At 41.0% G+C, this 17,130-nt stretch overlaps 1 protein-coding gene across 1 annotated transcript in view; it reads left to right on the top strand.

Annotated features, from left to right (window-relative positions):
* The window catches only part of MAP1LC3A (microtubule associated protein 1 light chain 3 alpha), a 185,626-nt gene that overhangs the window by 106,338 nt on the left and 62,158 nt on the right, over positions 1-17,130 (top strand). Inside the window, exon 2 of the mRNA XM_086932288.1 lies at positions 6,521-6,576. Within this exon, the coding sequence (XP_086788414.1) occupies positions 6,521-6,576 (56 nt within the window). The remainder of the gene's footprint in view (positions 1-6,520; positions 6,577-17,130) is intronic.

Below are 17,130 nucleotides of genomic sequence, written 5' to 3'. Positions count from 1 at the left end.
ATTTTGTTTCCTCTTTGTCACTTTTTGCGCCTTTTTGCAGGCAGGCAGACAGGCTTTCGTTCGTATCATCTCCATTTTATCTTGCCTCTCCCTGTTTCACAAAGCTGCAAATCAGTTTCCCTATTCCCGGCATTGCGTCTATGTAATAACGTTAAAGCTACACTGGCAGGGACTCAACCTTCCTTTTAACGTCGAATGATTGAAATGATCACATTTGGTAGATTCCTTCCTTCCCTGATCCTGCCTGTGTTGGCTGTCTCATGCAGCGTCCCAGCTCCTTAGAGCCAAAAACATATTTCTAGCTGGCACATTGTCAGAGATTAAGAGAAATACCAGGCGCAAAAGACCTCCTCTGTAATTCCCAATTTCTGAACACACTTGTACAGTAAGGAATGAAGTCTGTACCATCTAGGCACCTATAGGGAGTGCACAACATACAGTGACGGTCTCCCTTTGTTTCTGATGGTCTCTCTACTTTGGTTTCTATTTTTAGATCTGGTGTTATCCAAAACACTTTAAATTTACTAAAATTATATATGTAATATACTTGTAGGGGCTGTCAGCCAGCTGCCCTCATCCATTGGCCTGCTGTTGTAATTCATATTTCCTTCTACCCACTACAGCATAGGCCTGTGGGCCAGACCACTTAAGCCATTCTTTAACTCCCTTTAGACTGACAGCATTCTTTTTTTTCTTCACAAGAACACTTCCACATATAAAGTGGTTCCATCAGTGGCAGGGACTAATATGGCAATGTGTGCTTTATAAGACCAAGAAAAACATTTACTTTTATTTAAAAAAAAGTCTTCATATAATGGCAAGAGGCAGGCAACGCCTCCAACAATAAAGGTTTTTTTTTTTAAAGAACAAAAAACAGTCCTTGGCAAAGCCAAAAGACTGGTACCTAATGCCAGACCTATTGCCAATGCTTGTTTATATATTTTTCCCTTCCTTCTTTCTCTTGATCTTCACCCTGCCTATTCTCTCTGCATTCAAATAGCACCTTTCTTTGTCTCCTCATACCACGCTCCTTTAAACTGATTACTCTGTTTCCTTTGCTCATGTTTGGCTTGCAAATTAGTTGAACACCTGAATTCTATGCACGTTTAAACAATCTACTTATTCGGTCAAATTGTAATTCCATTTCTACTTGAACAGCTGGTTTTACTTACAAAAACTGGCATTGTTGCTTTCTTTTTTTCATTTTTAAAGAAATATTTCTTAGACAAATTAATGTCCATAAAACTTATAAAAAACAATTACTATTCCAAAAAAATTAATCTTTAAAAATTGGCACAATGTAAAACAAAGTCAATGACCATTTTGCCAGAATTAATGGCATATTTCTTTAACATGGGTGTAATTTACCGAATAATGAAGGGACTGATCTTGGAGAAATTAAACAATGTGATACAGATTTACAGTTCCTCTGCCTAAAAATTAACAGTCCTCTGGAAATAAAAAGAGATGATTATCTTTATAAAACCAGATGGTGGGGAGCTAACCTATTACGCCATCAGCAATAAACCTCATTTTATTATAGTCATATTATTCTATCCTGCAATTCTTGTAAGCTGTTGAACTAAACCAAGTAAAAAAAAAAGAACAGGAATGTATTGGAATAGGTGTCTGATACAGTGCAGGTTCCCTTTTTTCTGGATTGAATTTTCAAAACAATGGAAACTCAGTAACTGTCTCATAACTATTAAACAATAAGACTCAAGACTTTTCTTGGCACCACCCATTTAGTTTCACTCCTGAAAATTGACTCAAAGTACACCTTATCCAAAGATTGTTTTTATCCTGAAAGAACCCTGTTAGAAAAAGCATCCCTTTGGACTCAGCATCACAGTTGAGGCAAGACAATCCCATCTTATCCCTGGTAGCTTCAATTTTTGCTGTCTATGGCTACAAAACTGGGCATTTCTAACAGTAACCTTTACATTTATTTAAGTTTGGAACCGAATTTAAAATCAAAGATGCAATCCCACATAGCAGCGGTTCTTAACCTTTTGACCTCTGTGGATCCCGTCAGAATCAATACTGGAATCTGGGGACCCCACGGATTCATTATTGGAAGGCAATTTCTGTAATTTGAAACTCAAAGCAATACAGAAAAATACAAACACAAGTATAAACCTACCAAATGCTTAAATATTGAAATATTTTGTTTAATTCATAATCGAATATGGAAAGTTTTCAAATTTTCAATTTTGCTTCTTTATTGGCAAACACTTTATTCATTTTAATATATTCATTGTAATATTGTTTAATTTTGTAAAACAGCTGGGATCCTCCGACCACAGGTTAAGAACCACTGCCATAGAGTACTATTGGGGTTATTTTCTGTATGTTGGCCATAGGTTTTTAAAGTATGGTTCCAGTACAAATGATAAAAATGCCATAAATCATTCATAACCATTTCAGCACGTCTTACTTGCACTTCCCAGTGATGCTTCCAGTTAAAATTGATGGTGAAGTAAACTCCAATATACTTGTACTGTTTCACAATACATAGCTAAGGATCATAAACATCAAAAAATATCTGTCACTTCCTCCAAGAGGGAAATACCAGAGTTTTTATATGGGAATGGCTAGATGATTCTCAACACAGTACGTACAAATTTCACCCAGCTATATCTAGAGACTTCTAGGGGTTTGGTTGATCACTATTAGGTCATCTGCTTAAAGTAATATATTAAGAGGAATTTAGGGTGGCTGGAAGATCAGATAAAAATAATGCAAACAGCTTACTTGCTTTAGGTTGTTTCTAACGTTGACAGCATTTGCCAGTTTCCTTTTGCTCTCGCAATTAATCTTCAAGCACATAGTTGATTGTAGAGCTTTGATTAAATATAAAAATCAATCCAGAATCTCCAGTTTTGTGAGTTTCCACCATCCTATCTAGCAATCTTTTTCGTTTGAGTGCACCACAAAAGTCAAAGTATGCATATCAATTGCCTATATGAACAGGGTGTCCACAAATTTTCAGAGTCAAGATCTGATTGGTTATATTCCAGGATACTGTTCTTTATTGAAACCGGCTGCCCTTTAACAAGCACTAACTATTGAATACTTTGATTCACTCTTCCTTTTTGATAATTTTTTAATTCTTTCCTTTAGGGTGAATCTCATGTTGGACTACCTTTATTGGTTCTGTTTGCACCTCAGTGCTAACAGTTGTATTTGATCTCACTGCAGCATGCATAGCTGGAGTTCACTAGATTTCTTTTCCTTGACAGATTTGGCAATTTTGGTATTAGCCTGTGGTGGCAATACCTTCCCCTTTCGATTTTTTCACTCCTATCTTGATTTTTCTCCATCTAGACCTCAGGTCGAATTTCGATTATATTTAATTACTCCATAGTAAGCCTGGGAATTAAGTATGGTATGCCCCCTGGGAAAATACAAAGGAATTTCAAGAGCATTACTTGAAACAGAGGATCTTACTCAGAGTTGAGTGGATGCAGAACATCTGCCAAAATGTTGGTCATGTGCGATAGTGCTATTGACAACAAAGCCTTTTGAATAGTCCAACAGGACATTCAGCATTTTATGGCTGATGTCCTGCATCCACCCAACTCTAAATAAGGCCCTGAGTCTTTATTTGACTAGTGTTTCAGTGTAGTTAAGCTTGTTTGGTAGCTGCATTTGTTTTTAATTGTTCCATTCAGTCTATTGTCATTGTAATAATAAAGACTTTTAAAAATAAGTTCCTCAGTCGGGTGTTTGGTAGACTCATAAGTACCTATGGCTATATTGGCTCATTCCCGTGCTGAGGTTAAATTTATTTGCTTTGGCAAATATGAGACATTCTCTGAGTCTATAGCCCAGGAATGAAGTTCTGAGCTTTCATTTAGCAAAGACCTATTGCACAGTGCCATACTAGCTATGAAAGTAGTAGCTAGGGAGTTCTTCATTGCGACTTCCTAGTGGCTGTCCCTCCTAAACCAAAACATTCTCATGGTCCCCTCCTTTACAAAAAGGGTCTGCTCCAGAGGTCCTTCTTCCCTTTCCAGATCTCAAAATTGTTCCTGCTGTCTAAAATTAGTTTTCTGTCACATCAAACAAGGGAGATGGCCATGGATTGCACCAGTCCTGCAGATATAGCTTCATGAATCGAGGTGTTAAAAAGAAGTAACATGATGCCCTGTCTCTCTCTTGTCCTCGGACCTCTATTTTGTCTCTCAATCTCTCTTTTATTTTCTTTCTTCTCCGCTTTACCTCTCTCTCGTGGTCCCCCCTCTTGTTGTGCTTATTCTGCTTCGTAGAATTGCCAGGTGAAATAGCGATGCATACATTTACATGTCTTTATAAAAATTTTCTGGAAAGCCCGTTATGATTAACTGGGTTTGTAAACTCCCACCTAAGTCCCCCTAGTGCTCCACTATACTGAAAGAAGCAAGCCTATAAAAAATTAACGGGTTGTACCATGTGACTGATCAACTACTGGTATTAGACAATGTAACAAAACCCAAACAGATATCAGTCGAAAGGACTGTTTGAAATCCTTGTTCTTAGGTATGCAGGATAGAGTAAATTATGCCGTTACTTTACTTAAATACAGCTCCTAAATGGAGCTCCTGTTAAAGTCACTTAGGCATGGACCTCGAGGTGGGCATGCCCAGCGAAAACATTACATCTGTGTTTGTTTGCTGTGGGTATGTTTAGATATACCACCTTTTAGTTGTGTTGCGTGCTAATCCACTTCCTCCTTGCACAAATTAATAATTGAAGTAGTAACGTGTAATGGACAAACCAGGAACAAACAAAATTCTGCCGTAGGTAAACAGGGGTCTGAATATGGCAATGTATGCTGTGGACTGGTAGGTCACAAGAATGTAGTGATTTCCTAGCCTCCCAAAGGAACGTTGGCTCCAGATTTGGTACATCGGTTAAGGGATCAGGGGCCTGATGTACGATATTTTCTTTAATAATCGAAAGGAATTTTGCAAACTGACCTGTGTACTAAAAGGTTGGTTAAAAAAAAAAGAACTGTAGTGGGTTGCAATTCGACCAACTTCATCAATATGCATCATCCAGATTGCAAGTTGTGACCCACTACAATTGGCTAGAGTCACAGGCATGATGGGCTGCTGCGATCCGCAAACGACCATGTCTGTGATTAATTTTAAATAAAGCAAGGTTTTAAAATGCAGCCATTTTCTTAACTAAAAAGCCGGACAAATTTAAAGAAAAAAAGAAAACGTTAAATTATTTTTTAGTAGTAGGTGGGTGCATCAAACCACTGCCTACTACTAAAAAACTTTTTATCCACATTCTCAAAGGGGAGGTAATCCCCTGCAAATGATTTACCTTCAATTTTGATTTGGTGGTAAAATGTTAATGTTTTGTGACAGGATCTCGGGTACAAAATATTAAAATATTCAGTATGAATTAGTATTTGGATGGGAAGTCTTAACACGTCCCTTCCAAATAGTGATTGCTAAACATTTACTTCACCCAATTAACGATTCATTAAACCTTTTGCTATCGTTAATTGGATTTAGTATGGTACAATAAGTGTATTAGTGGGTCATCGTTAAAACACTTCATGCCCAAAATTCCCCAATTGATTATGTATTTATTGAGTTACAATTCTGTACTTTGGAAATTAAATTACTTCTACGTATATCTATAGCGAGTACAGAGTAGAACGGGAGAAAAACGTTCTTTGTCCAGCCGAGGGTTGCTAGCTGTTCTTAATTAGATCAAACGGGTACAGATCTGTGTTGCAGGGGTAATTGGTTCCTATGTTTTGGCTCTGTGATGAAGAGCCTGTAGTCAAATTGGTTGGTCTGTTTGGCGAGAGGAACCATGGGAAATCGAGTGAGTTATCAGCCATGAAGGTGTCCACTCCTGGCTCACACGAACAATCTGTAGGGTTGTGAATAAATATAGAATTTGCTTTCAATATTTGTGTCTGGAGATTATTTATCATCGTCAAGTATAACAACTTAATTAAAATATTTATCCAGTGGAATTCGCTTTCAAAATAAATCTAGAGAAGCCCTCAACATTAAACTTTCTGATTAAATGTTGGAACATGTTACCTAGAATTAAACCAACAACACTGTAAACCTTAGTAAGTCCCCAAATACGTTTTTTTAACCGTCCATTTCACCTTTGCGAAAATCAGACACATACACCAATTTGAGAATTGATCCCATGCTAATCTTATGTTTTCAGATGTAAAGAAAATATATTAATAAAGCATTTCTGCTATGATTAATTACTGTAAACTACACTCTTATTCTTGCTATAAACTGCACCATTCTGAATTGCAATTCTTAATCTTTGTATTTTCCTTACACTAGTAGAACCTGGTTTATTCCAGCTACTTTCCCCTTCATTTCCTATTGTCTGTCCTACTTGCAGACACCCAGCTAAACAAGGAGTCCAGTATGGCTCTGAGTGATAAGGATGAGGTGGTTTTAAGATGGGCTTCCAAATTTCTGTTGAAATGTTAACGTTGGATTAAAAATGTGTTTTTAAAGTATTTTATTTGTTCTCTTCCCAGGTGAGCGCTGTAAAGAGGTGGAGCAGATCCGAGAACAACATCCGAACAAGATTCCTGTAAGTAGAATGTCACTATTCAACTCCTTGTCTCAGACTGGGCATGTCTTACTTTTCCTGCTCCCTTCCCACATTCCTGCAGGCCCACATGAACAGTCACTTGATTCCATTTCTAGGATTGCCACCTTAGTTAGACAGGGAAAATACTGGGCACTTATTCTTTTTGACATTCTGGAAAGGCTCAGACCAGATACTTTAACAATAAATTATGTAAAATACTCTGCGCTTTATTAACTAGGCAATTCTGCATCTGTTTCTTCTAGAAATCTTTTACAATTATTTTATATAATTTAGAAATATTTTTGAAGTGATTTCTTCTTGTACTGTGTTTCAAGTTTATGTTTCAAAATTGAAAAAAATACTTGGTATGCACATTACCTCTATTTGTATGCAGAGCACACCAATGCAATACTGTTAATGCGGCAACTCTTGCATTCTCCAAACGTTCGCAGTCAACATTGTCCATGTAGAGCTCATAACTGACAGAGAGAGTGGATGGTATATCTAAATCACAGCCCCTCAGTGCCGACCATGAAAACTCACCCACATTTCATAAAGCAAAGAAATTCATATAGAAAGTCACCTCTATGATGTATTCTACCTGATTGAATTTGTATGTAACTGTTGCCAGTGTTACCCCAATCTACTCTTGTAGCCACTCTCGCATGTAGTAGACACTCTTTATTTGATTTAAAAGATGTAATCATAAATGTGGAGTACATACAAACATATACATAAATAAACAGTTAAAATCACTCAAATGTGATGAAGTAATATATCAGTATTAAAACTAAAATCTTGCTTTGTTACAAATTAGTTTCTTTAAAAAGCATTGGGAGGCCCTACCGATTTCTGAGTGAAATTATGATATGCATGGCGAATAAAAATTGTGAAGGCTATGTTTAAAACTGTGTTTTCTGGAGACAGAGCTGAAATAATTGCCTGTCTTCAGGTCCGGATTCCCAGCCTATTCCACTCAGTTTTCAGCTTACGTCTGCACTGTGGCAGTAGAGGCGGGCAGAAACATACTACATGCTCCAAGGTTTCATCCGTCTTACCACACCCTCTGCACAATAGATCCTCATTGTTTTTTACTATATCCTATATAGGGGAGAGTGTGAATTCTGGAGTCTGGTGACCAGATTACTTGCCTAATTTGCAAGAGTGTATATGTGTGCCTATGCCCCATCGGTGCTTGCACAACCTTATATAGGCTTGTATATGAATGCTTTCAATTGGCTGTATGGGCCCTGTAACCCCAACTTGTTTATAAGTGTGACTAAACAAAGAATTGATCACACTGGAAGATAGGCAATTTTTTTTATTTCCAGCAGATATGTGCAGGTCGGTCGCTTGGGTGCTCTTGGCCAGATAGCTGCATGTGACGTGGGCTTTTCCAGCTGTGTCAGAGACCGCAGTGAGAGTTGGTGCAGGGGTGCCAAGAAGGCCCCCTCTCAGATCTTTGGAGCTTTCGGCTCGGGCTCTTGTCTTACAAACCTTGGCCGTTCCCCTAGTCCTTAGCCGCAGAGCAGCATCAGAGCAGAGCCCTCGGCCAACCTCGCCGCATCGTGGAGGCCAGCGCAGCTGCTCGCAGCCTGTAGCCTGCTCGCAGCATATCATCCGGCCTTGGGTGCAACACAAGCAACAGACGAACTGATTTGGGCATTCCAGCAGGTATTTCAGCATGAGCGTATGTGGCAGTGGGGAGCAGGTGTGCATTCGAGAGAGAGGCATGGAGCAGGTTAGCTGGAGAGTGAGACGGTTAGCCCCACCACACCCTGTCAAGCCCCTTGATCGCAGAAACGGCCCGGCCTTAGGCGCAAGTGTGCCCTGCAGCCAAGGGCGAGCTCCCACCCCCGTGTTTCAGCCTTGCTCCTGTCTGCTGCACAAGCATTCTAGGATTGATCCCTCACCCCCATCCCAGCTGGGGTGGGACAATATCCCCCATATACTAGCTACCAGCTCTCTGCACATCTGCATTATTACTGACAGAAGAAAAAGGGTGCCCGCAGAATGGTCACGCCAGCCTTTTGCTTCCTTAGCAGCGTGAGCCGCCATGGACTCTTGCCCAACAACCTGGCCGCCATACCGAGGAGGTGCCCACGGCCAGGTTCTTCCATCCCCATCGCACCATCCTGGCGGATTAGTCCAGCCCTTTGCAACTCTGCATGGGCACTCATCTTTTGGGTCCACTCTGAAGCTGCCTAAGTTCACACAGCAACAGCAGCTAAGCCTGTCAAGTTTTCCTGACCTAGAGCTGCATGAGCAGAGCCCAGCCCAAAGTTGAACTCCACCAAGCCTAAGCCCAAGCCTAGGCCAGCACAGCACTACCTTTTGCCCCAGCCACTCCTCAATGCTCAATATGTGGTCTGGCACTGAGGTCTTCAAACTCTGAGCTAATACACCTAAGTGTAGACAAGATCGACACCCTATCAAATCTGTCTGAAAGTAAGTTAGACTGCGACTCTCCCTTTCCTAACTGAAGCAACAGGAACCAAAGAAAGGGAATCAACCTTGTATTCACTCACTACTCCCGCAATCACTCAAACGCTGGCCCAGGGACCACTCATTTCAATATAACAGGCGACCAGTTTAAAAACAGGGACAAAGCAATGGGCAATCAACCTAAACCTGAGATTCACACTCCTCGGACATACACTAACTGCGCCTACCCTGGCATCTGTTCACTCACAAGTCCAAACCTGTCCTCCCTTACCTCTACAGAATGGGAAGCCATGCTAGGTATGTACAGCGAGAATCAGCTGAACTACACAAACTCCACTCCAATGGTTTCCCATGAACCGATGCATCCTGGCCTGATCGGAAAGCAAAATAATTCTGTAGATAACTCAACAGATGTGTGAGCAATTTTGCTAGGAACATTGCAACTAACGATAGACGGTCTCAACTACCAATCCACGAAAAGGGATACTCACATCAAGTTATTGAACATACTGGCAGTTTTTATCTCTGGGATTGACACAAATATTGCCAACCTCAACACCCTTATAATTAAACTAAAAAAGTGGCTGGATCCATGGAGCAGGCTGGCCCCTGTGCCTGCCCCCAATTCTAGACAACTAGACACATTCCCAGCCGTTCTGAGCAACATTCTCTGTGCTCTACAGGAATCTTAGAAGTCTGCAACCTTGGAAAGCGGTCTTCCACCAATGCCTCAAAAGACCATACCCAACCTGCACTGTATTCAGCACCCAACAGCAAAGAGTATATCTAGTGCCTGCCAGGGTCTATTTACAAAGGCTAACTCAATGCTGACCGGGACGACACCTCCATTGGCGACCTAAGAGGAAATGCCACTACATCACCTGCCCTCGGATAGGCCTACCTCTGGTCCTAATTGGAACTCCCCTGGCACAAACCAGGACATCAAGACTGGTTCAGATCATATGGCAGGCGGACAGCAGAGGAAGAATCCTCGCAAAGCAAGCAAATACAGGGGCAAAATGAGCCTGAGGAAGAGCATCTATTCCTTCTTTGGCAATCCAAGCAGCAACCTAACTTACATAACAGAAGCAAACTATAGAAATAAGAGTTAGAAACAGGCTGTACTGACAACACAGTGCCTCCAGCTGCTAACTTAGACATAGCAACTTCTCGGGAGACTATTACCACAGAAAAGGAGAAAATGGGCGACCGCACCAAGCACCACTAGACGGCAACCCAAGTAAGAAATCAAAACCAAGATCCCACAACACATCCAGCGGGTGCACAAGGAAAAATATGTTGTCCAATTTCAAGGAGTAATAACTCAATAGAGACTACTTGTCTGGAAAACAGCATGCCATCAATTGGGCGGGAAAGGCAAAGTTACAAAGATATACCATGGGTTTCTCCTCAGGGTTTGAGAGTTAGACTGAGACACCCCCACCAAATTAGTATTCACAGTACCTACTATAGTATGACACTAGATTTATACATACAAAAAAATTTGTTCAGAACCCTAAACTGAAAACTTGTTTCTCATTACAAATAAAAACCTCACATAAGTTCAAGAAAGAGAGATGTTTTCCACACTCTGTGTTAGGTAAAAAACTCTGTTACACTTTATTCTATTACAATAGTTTCTCATTATTACAATACATTTAAAAACACATGTTATACATTTTATTTATAAAAACATTTTTTTTTAAAAACAAAGAATCAAAACAGTCGACGCGGCGTTTCGGTATTTTTGATAGTTGACCTTCTTCAGGACTGATTCTTATTCATGGTAGATGTAATATCTCCAGTATGATATTTAGTTCTCTCCCATGTGCACACTATGGGCTTCGGAATGATGGTCCGGTAAAGACTTAATTCAAGTTGCGATGTCGCTTAATGTTTGACTGGAAATTTTCAATATTTCTTTAAATTGTCGGGTCTATTTGTTCCTTCTTCTACCCATCAGATTTCTTTCTGGTTATGTCGTATAAATTGCAGTATCTTTAACCACCAGGAGGAGCCACCGTTCTATGGTTTCTGGTTGCCGTCTCTTTCCCTGTTTGATTAGGGTGTTGAGTATGGTTTCAGAAAATGGTCCGGTTTCCTTCCAGTTCGGGATTATCCGTTCACTGGACACATCGACTGACTGCCAGGAGAAAAGGAGCGGGGAGGCCGACTTAAAGATTTATGAATGTACCGAATTTAAAACGGACCATTTTCTGAAACCATACTCAACACCCTAATCAAACAGGGAAAGAGACGGCAACCAGAAACCATAGAACGGTGGCTCCTCCTGGTGGTTAAAGATACTGCAATTTATACGACATAACCAGGAAGAAATCTGATGGGTAGAAGAAGGAACAAATAGACCCGACAATTTAAAGAAATATTGAAAATTTCCAGTCAAACATTAAGCGACATCGCAACTTGAATTAAGTCTTTACCGGACCATCATTCCGAAGCCCATAGTGTGCACATGGGAGAGAACTAAATATCATACTGGAGATATTACATCTACCATGAATAAGAATCAGTCCTGAAGAAGGTCAACTATCAAAAATACCAAAACGCCGCGTCGACTGTTTTGATTCTTTGTTTTTAAAAAAAAATGTTTTTATAAATAAAATGTATAACATGTGTTTTTAAATGTATTGTAATAATGAGAAACTATTGTAATAGAATAAAGTGTAACAGAGTTTTTTACCAAACACAGAGTGTGGAAAACATCTCTCTTTCTTGAACTTATGTGAGGTTTTTATTTGTAATGAGAAACAAGTTTTCAGTTTAGGGTTCTGAACAATTTTTTTTTGTATGTATAAATCTAGTGTCATACTACAGTAGGTACTGTGAATACTAATTTGGTGGGGGTGTCTCAGTCTAACTCTCAAACCCTGAGGAGAAACCTATGGTATATCTTTGTAACTTTGCCTTTCCCGCCCAATTGATGGCATGCTGTTTTCCAGACAAGTAGTCTCTATTGAGTTATTACTCCTTGAAATTGGACAGCTTCGTTCTGTCCATTTCTAGTGGGGACGTTTAACTTTTTTCCAAATACCCTCTTCCCCCCAGTCCCCTATAAGTCTGTGCGGGGTCCTCCTTCAATTTTATTACGTTCAAGGAAAAATATGGCCATCAAATTGCTTAGCCCAGGCCACGAAGCAGGCCTGCTGCGACTCCGTTACTAGTGGTCATTCTCCCAAGAGGCATGGCTTTGTAGAAGGAAGTCACCATTCAATGCTAATTCCGGTTGCTGACCTGCCAACAATAACCTGTAACATCAAACTGGCACAGGACTTGCACAACCCCAGCCAAGCAAATTTGTTCCCCAGGATATTAATAAATTAGATGCAACAACAACCGTAGCAATGTTCATTGCTCTACCAGCAACAAGGGCTCTACCCACCACAACTGAGGTTCAGCTGTCACTGGAAGCAATGACTACACCTTCTGGCACAACTAGCAGCCAGGTAGTTCTAATGTACCCGGAGTATCAATCAAGAGGTCCCTTTGACCTTCTTAACCGTGGCCACATCTTTCGCTTACTAAACCAAGTTTCAGAAACTGCTAACCTGTCCACTGGTGACATCTTCTTCGTCAAGCTCTTATCCTCTTCACCAGGACGAGCAACCAAAACCACCAAAGTGACCTGGGCATCCTCTGCAGCTGCCAGTCAGGTCCAATGGGTCATTGCAACTTTTAAAACCAGGGGATACGGGTGTCACCAAACACAGAACAACATATTCTTATATCTTACTTAAGCAAATAAAAAAACAGGCGCCCACTACTCCACACAATGACCAGCTCAATTCTAAAATGCCCCTGTAGCAAATTTCCAATGCACCCAGTTTTGCATACTCCACCGTAGCCACTGAGCGTCATCAGAGGACTTCCCCAAACTCACGACTGGAGTTGGATCCAAGGCATCTTGAACCAACCATAAATAAACCCCTCACTATCCGCACCGCACCACCAACCCACCCAAGCAAGCAAGCTCTAAATCTGCTCATGGAACCTATTGGCTTGCTAGACCGACTTGCAGACAACAAGACACTGAATTACCCTCTCTCTTTCTGGATAATCATGCTTCAAGAGACATGGGCCGAAAAAGTGCCAACGATCCCAGGACCTTCCACCTACACAGTCTTGGTCACAAAAGTAACCCTCTATGGCCTCCAAAGCAGTGGATTACCAATTTATATCCAGGCCTCCTTACAAGGAACAACATGAACTTGCAGTTTAGAGCGGCCTGTGGATAGTTCTGATCACTCTGAAACAGGGCTCCTTGAGACTCAACCTAGCACTTATGAACATCAACATACCCCCTAAAGAGAAACTCTAACAGACAGCTAAAGAGTACTTGACAAATTAAATCTCAGTCCTGTAGGACGGTTCCTCCCTTTTTAAAATAATACTTCCATTGGACTTGAATATGAATCTGCTGGGGCCAACCCAGGACGAATAGCAACTGATAGCCCAGAATGCCTTCTGGTTGATTCCTAACCAAGTCCCAAATCCTATCTTCAAGCATGACAAAAAGGACAAAGAACTTATTAGGGGACTAGAGTCCTTGTATCTGTGAGCAATCAGTGGTCTTCCAAACAGACAGCTCACCGTTCTTTACTTACCACAACCTCAAGGCTGCACTTTAACAAACGTTTCAGTGCTCTCAGTTCCACTTATTGATCTGGTCTTCGGATTCCTAATAAAGCCAAGGGAGGAAAGCGATCATCTATCGTAAGAGTAAAACCTTGCTCTGTCCGTGGACATCCACAACCCAATAGACGCACCCCAAGGCAGCATCTATATAGTAGATAACAAAAAGCTTAAATGGTCATCAAGGCCAATTATTGACCTGTCGGAAAGCGACAAAGGTTTCTGGACAGTCCTTTTGGACAGTATGAGTTCTGATTGCACTGCTTGAGAGCAATTTACGTTTTTCACAAAAAATGCCACCCCACTTTCTTTGTTAGCTCTTAGTTATAAGCAACACATCAACCCTAGTTAGATATGTTAGGTATATTTATTTTTACCTTTTCTTTCAAATCTTTTTTTGACAAAATCTTAGATTGTATGTCAGAGAAAGAACACAACAGATATCACATATATGTACATCAACTTAAACACAACATTTACCAAAAGAAGAAAACATCATTACATCAAAATACATTCACTATACACAACATAGCATCTATATCTATTTCAGACTGTTCCAAAAGGCAAGTCACAATTTCTAGCCTCATTAACCAATTGTGAATCTCTCCACGAAAGTACTAACCAGGGACGAGGAATCTGTCCTCAACCTAGGTTTGAAATTTGTTCCCAGCCAGCGGACTGATTTTACCAGACTTAAACTGGAAACCATTGCCTTCTGTAGAAAAATTCGCTTGCGAGCTTTTTTTGCAAACAAACCCCCTGTTCTTGACGCGGAAGTAACAGGCCTGAGGAATAAGTCCACCTTCATTCCTTACCAAAATATCCCCAAGCAGGTTGTGGCGTTTGAACAGATCATGTTATCATCAATTAATAAATTAGAGAAGAGCAAAAAATACGTCAAACAAAACATCACTAAAGGCCAACGCATAGCCATCAAAAATTTGAAAGATGACCCGTCGGTCGTCATCAAACCCGTGGATAAAGGCGGAGCAGTGGTCATCTGGTCTAAAGACAAATACCTTAAGGAAGGGGCAAAACAGGTGAACAATGTTGAGTGGTACAGATAACTTCCTGAGGACCCAGTCCGGGCCATTCAGGGACAAATCTGTGAAATAATAAAGAGTGGTGTGGAGGATGGATTTGTGGGGCAGAAAGAAAGTGAGTTCTTGATAAAGAAATTTCCAAGAACGCCCATTTTATATTTTCTACCCAAGATCCACAAGAACCCGGAGGAGCCCCCAGGAGGACCAATCGTCTCCGGGTGTGAGTCTTGTTTGGAGTCACTTTCGAAATACATAGACTTCTTTCTGAAGCCCTTTGTTGGTGGTGTAAAATCATATCTGAAGTACACCACTGACTTCCTGCAAAAAATTGAGGGAATGCAATTTGACCCAATGACGGAATTGATGGTGACAATGGACGTTACGTCCTTGTACACCCAAATTCCTCAAGATGAGGCACTAGAAGTGCTGGAACTATACCTCGAAAAGAGGGATAGGCCCCATCAAGTCCCCACCTCGTTTATACTGCAATTAGCTGAAATAACGCTAAAAAAGAACTGCTAAGAGCCATAATCCTTCTCCACATTGATACTTGGGTCAGGATCAAGCTCGGTGATGGCGCCCACTCATCAAGAAGGATTCCAACCTACCAAGCGCTATGGCAAGGGTGCATGCTAGCTCCCACCCTCCTTAACCTCTTCTTGCTGACTTGCCCCCTTACCTACCGCAAGTTAAATCTCACGCTCCGAATCTGGACAATATCCTACTCCCTTGTTTGATGTATTCCAAAGATTTGGTGCTACTTAGTCAGACCAAAATGAGCCCCCAAAGGCTTCTGTGGTACACGGCTTAATACTGTGACGCAAACGCCTTGGTGAACAACTTTTAAAAAAAAGTCCAAAATAATGATCCAAACGATCTCTGAGCTCACACCAGTGGCATCTCGGCAAGGATATAATTGAGAAGGTACAAGACTACTAGTACCTGAGTATGCTTGTTGACATTCTAATCAAGGGTGAGGGAGGTGGATTCTGGATCCATTCACTTTCCAAAATAGCATGAAATCATCAAAGGGGAATGGATCACTTGTCCTGCTCAACCATTGGGTATACAGGAAATGAGGATGTCCCAGATGAAAAAAGGCCCTCATGCACGTGATGGGTATGGTGGTATCTGAAGCGGTATATGTTGATTCTCCGCTTTTAGATCACGTCAGTGCATAATCATTGGGTCTGATTTCGATTTATGCAGCCTCCACCAGGAGGTTTTTACCCATGGTTGACACAGTAGTGAGCCAGTGATAAAAAAGTTATGTTAAAAAGACACATCAACCTACGTTCTGCTGCTTTATTTTACTTGGTTGAAGGTCTAGTAAACTCTATAGGAGTGCATCCCCTTGGACTGAGTTACGAGTACTGGATGCACTCAGAGTAATAAAAAACTTGAGGGGGGGAGGATTGTGAGGGTATTTAAAAAAAGGTCGACATGTTTCTGCCTTGGTCTGCCTGGGTATAGGACTTACGGGCATTCATCAGGACCAGTGATTGGGAAACGTGAGGTTTTAACAAAAATAAGTGCTCAAACGTGAACGAAAAAGGTATTAACCTGTTTCTTCGGACTGCAGGTCTTATGGTACCTCGCACATTTAATTAACAGGAGCGTGTTAATGTTAAACATGTCGACCTTTTTTTAAATACCCTCACAATCCTCCCCCCCTCAAGTTTTTTATTACTCTGAGTGCATCCAGTACTCGTAACTCAGTCCAAGGGGATGCACTCCTATAGAATTTACTGGACCTTCAACCAAGTAAAATAAAGCAGCAGAACTTAGGTTGATGTGTCTTTTTAACATAACTTTTTTATCACTGGCTCACTACTGTGTCAACCATGGGTAAAAACCTCCTGGTGGAGGCTGCATAAATCGAAATCAGACCCAATGATTATGCACTGACGTGATCTAAAAGCGGAGAATCAACATATACCGCTTCAGATACCACCATACCAATCACGTGCATGAGGGCCTTTTTTCATCTGGGACATCCTCATTTCCTGTATACCCAATGGTTGAGCAGGACAAGTGATCCATTCCCCTTTGATGATTTTATGCTTGTTGACAACCTGGGCTCTTTCATACCACACCTGGAACTTATGCGACTGAAATCAGTTCTTCTCACTGATGCCATTAGGCGCATCAGAGCAGCCACAGGATCCTCCAACACTTCTACTGTTTCTGAAAATAATCCAGGCTAAATTAATCCCTACCATTGCGTATAGAAGTGAAGTTCTAAGGGGAAGAGACCCCATCCACCTGGACAGCACCATTATTCTACTCTTCAAGGCTGTCTTTTTCTTGTCTGTATACTTGTCTCCTGCCCAGCTTAGCCTTGAATTCGGCTTAGTCAATCAATCCATTGCAAGGCAGGAAGCCTTCATTAAACTCTGCTTCAAACTAAAGGAAG

The sequence above is a fragment of the Lissotriton vulgaris genome, chromosome 7 (genome assembly GCF_964263255.1).
Source record: "Lissotriton vulgaris chromosome 7, aLisVul1.2, whole genome shotgun sequence".
In the NCBI taxonomy this organism is placed as follows: Eukaryota; Metazoa; Chordata; class Amphibia; order Caudata; family Salamandridae; genus Lissotriton; species Lissotriton vulgaris.
This window is presented reverse-complemented; position numbering and strand designations above follow the sequence as displayed.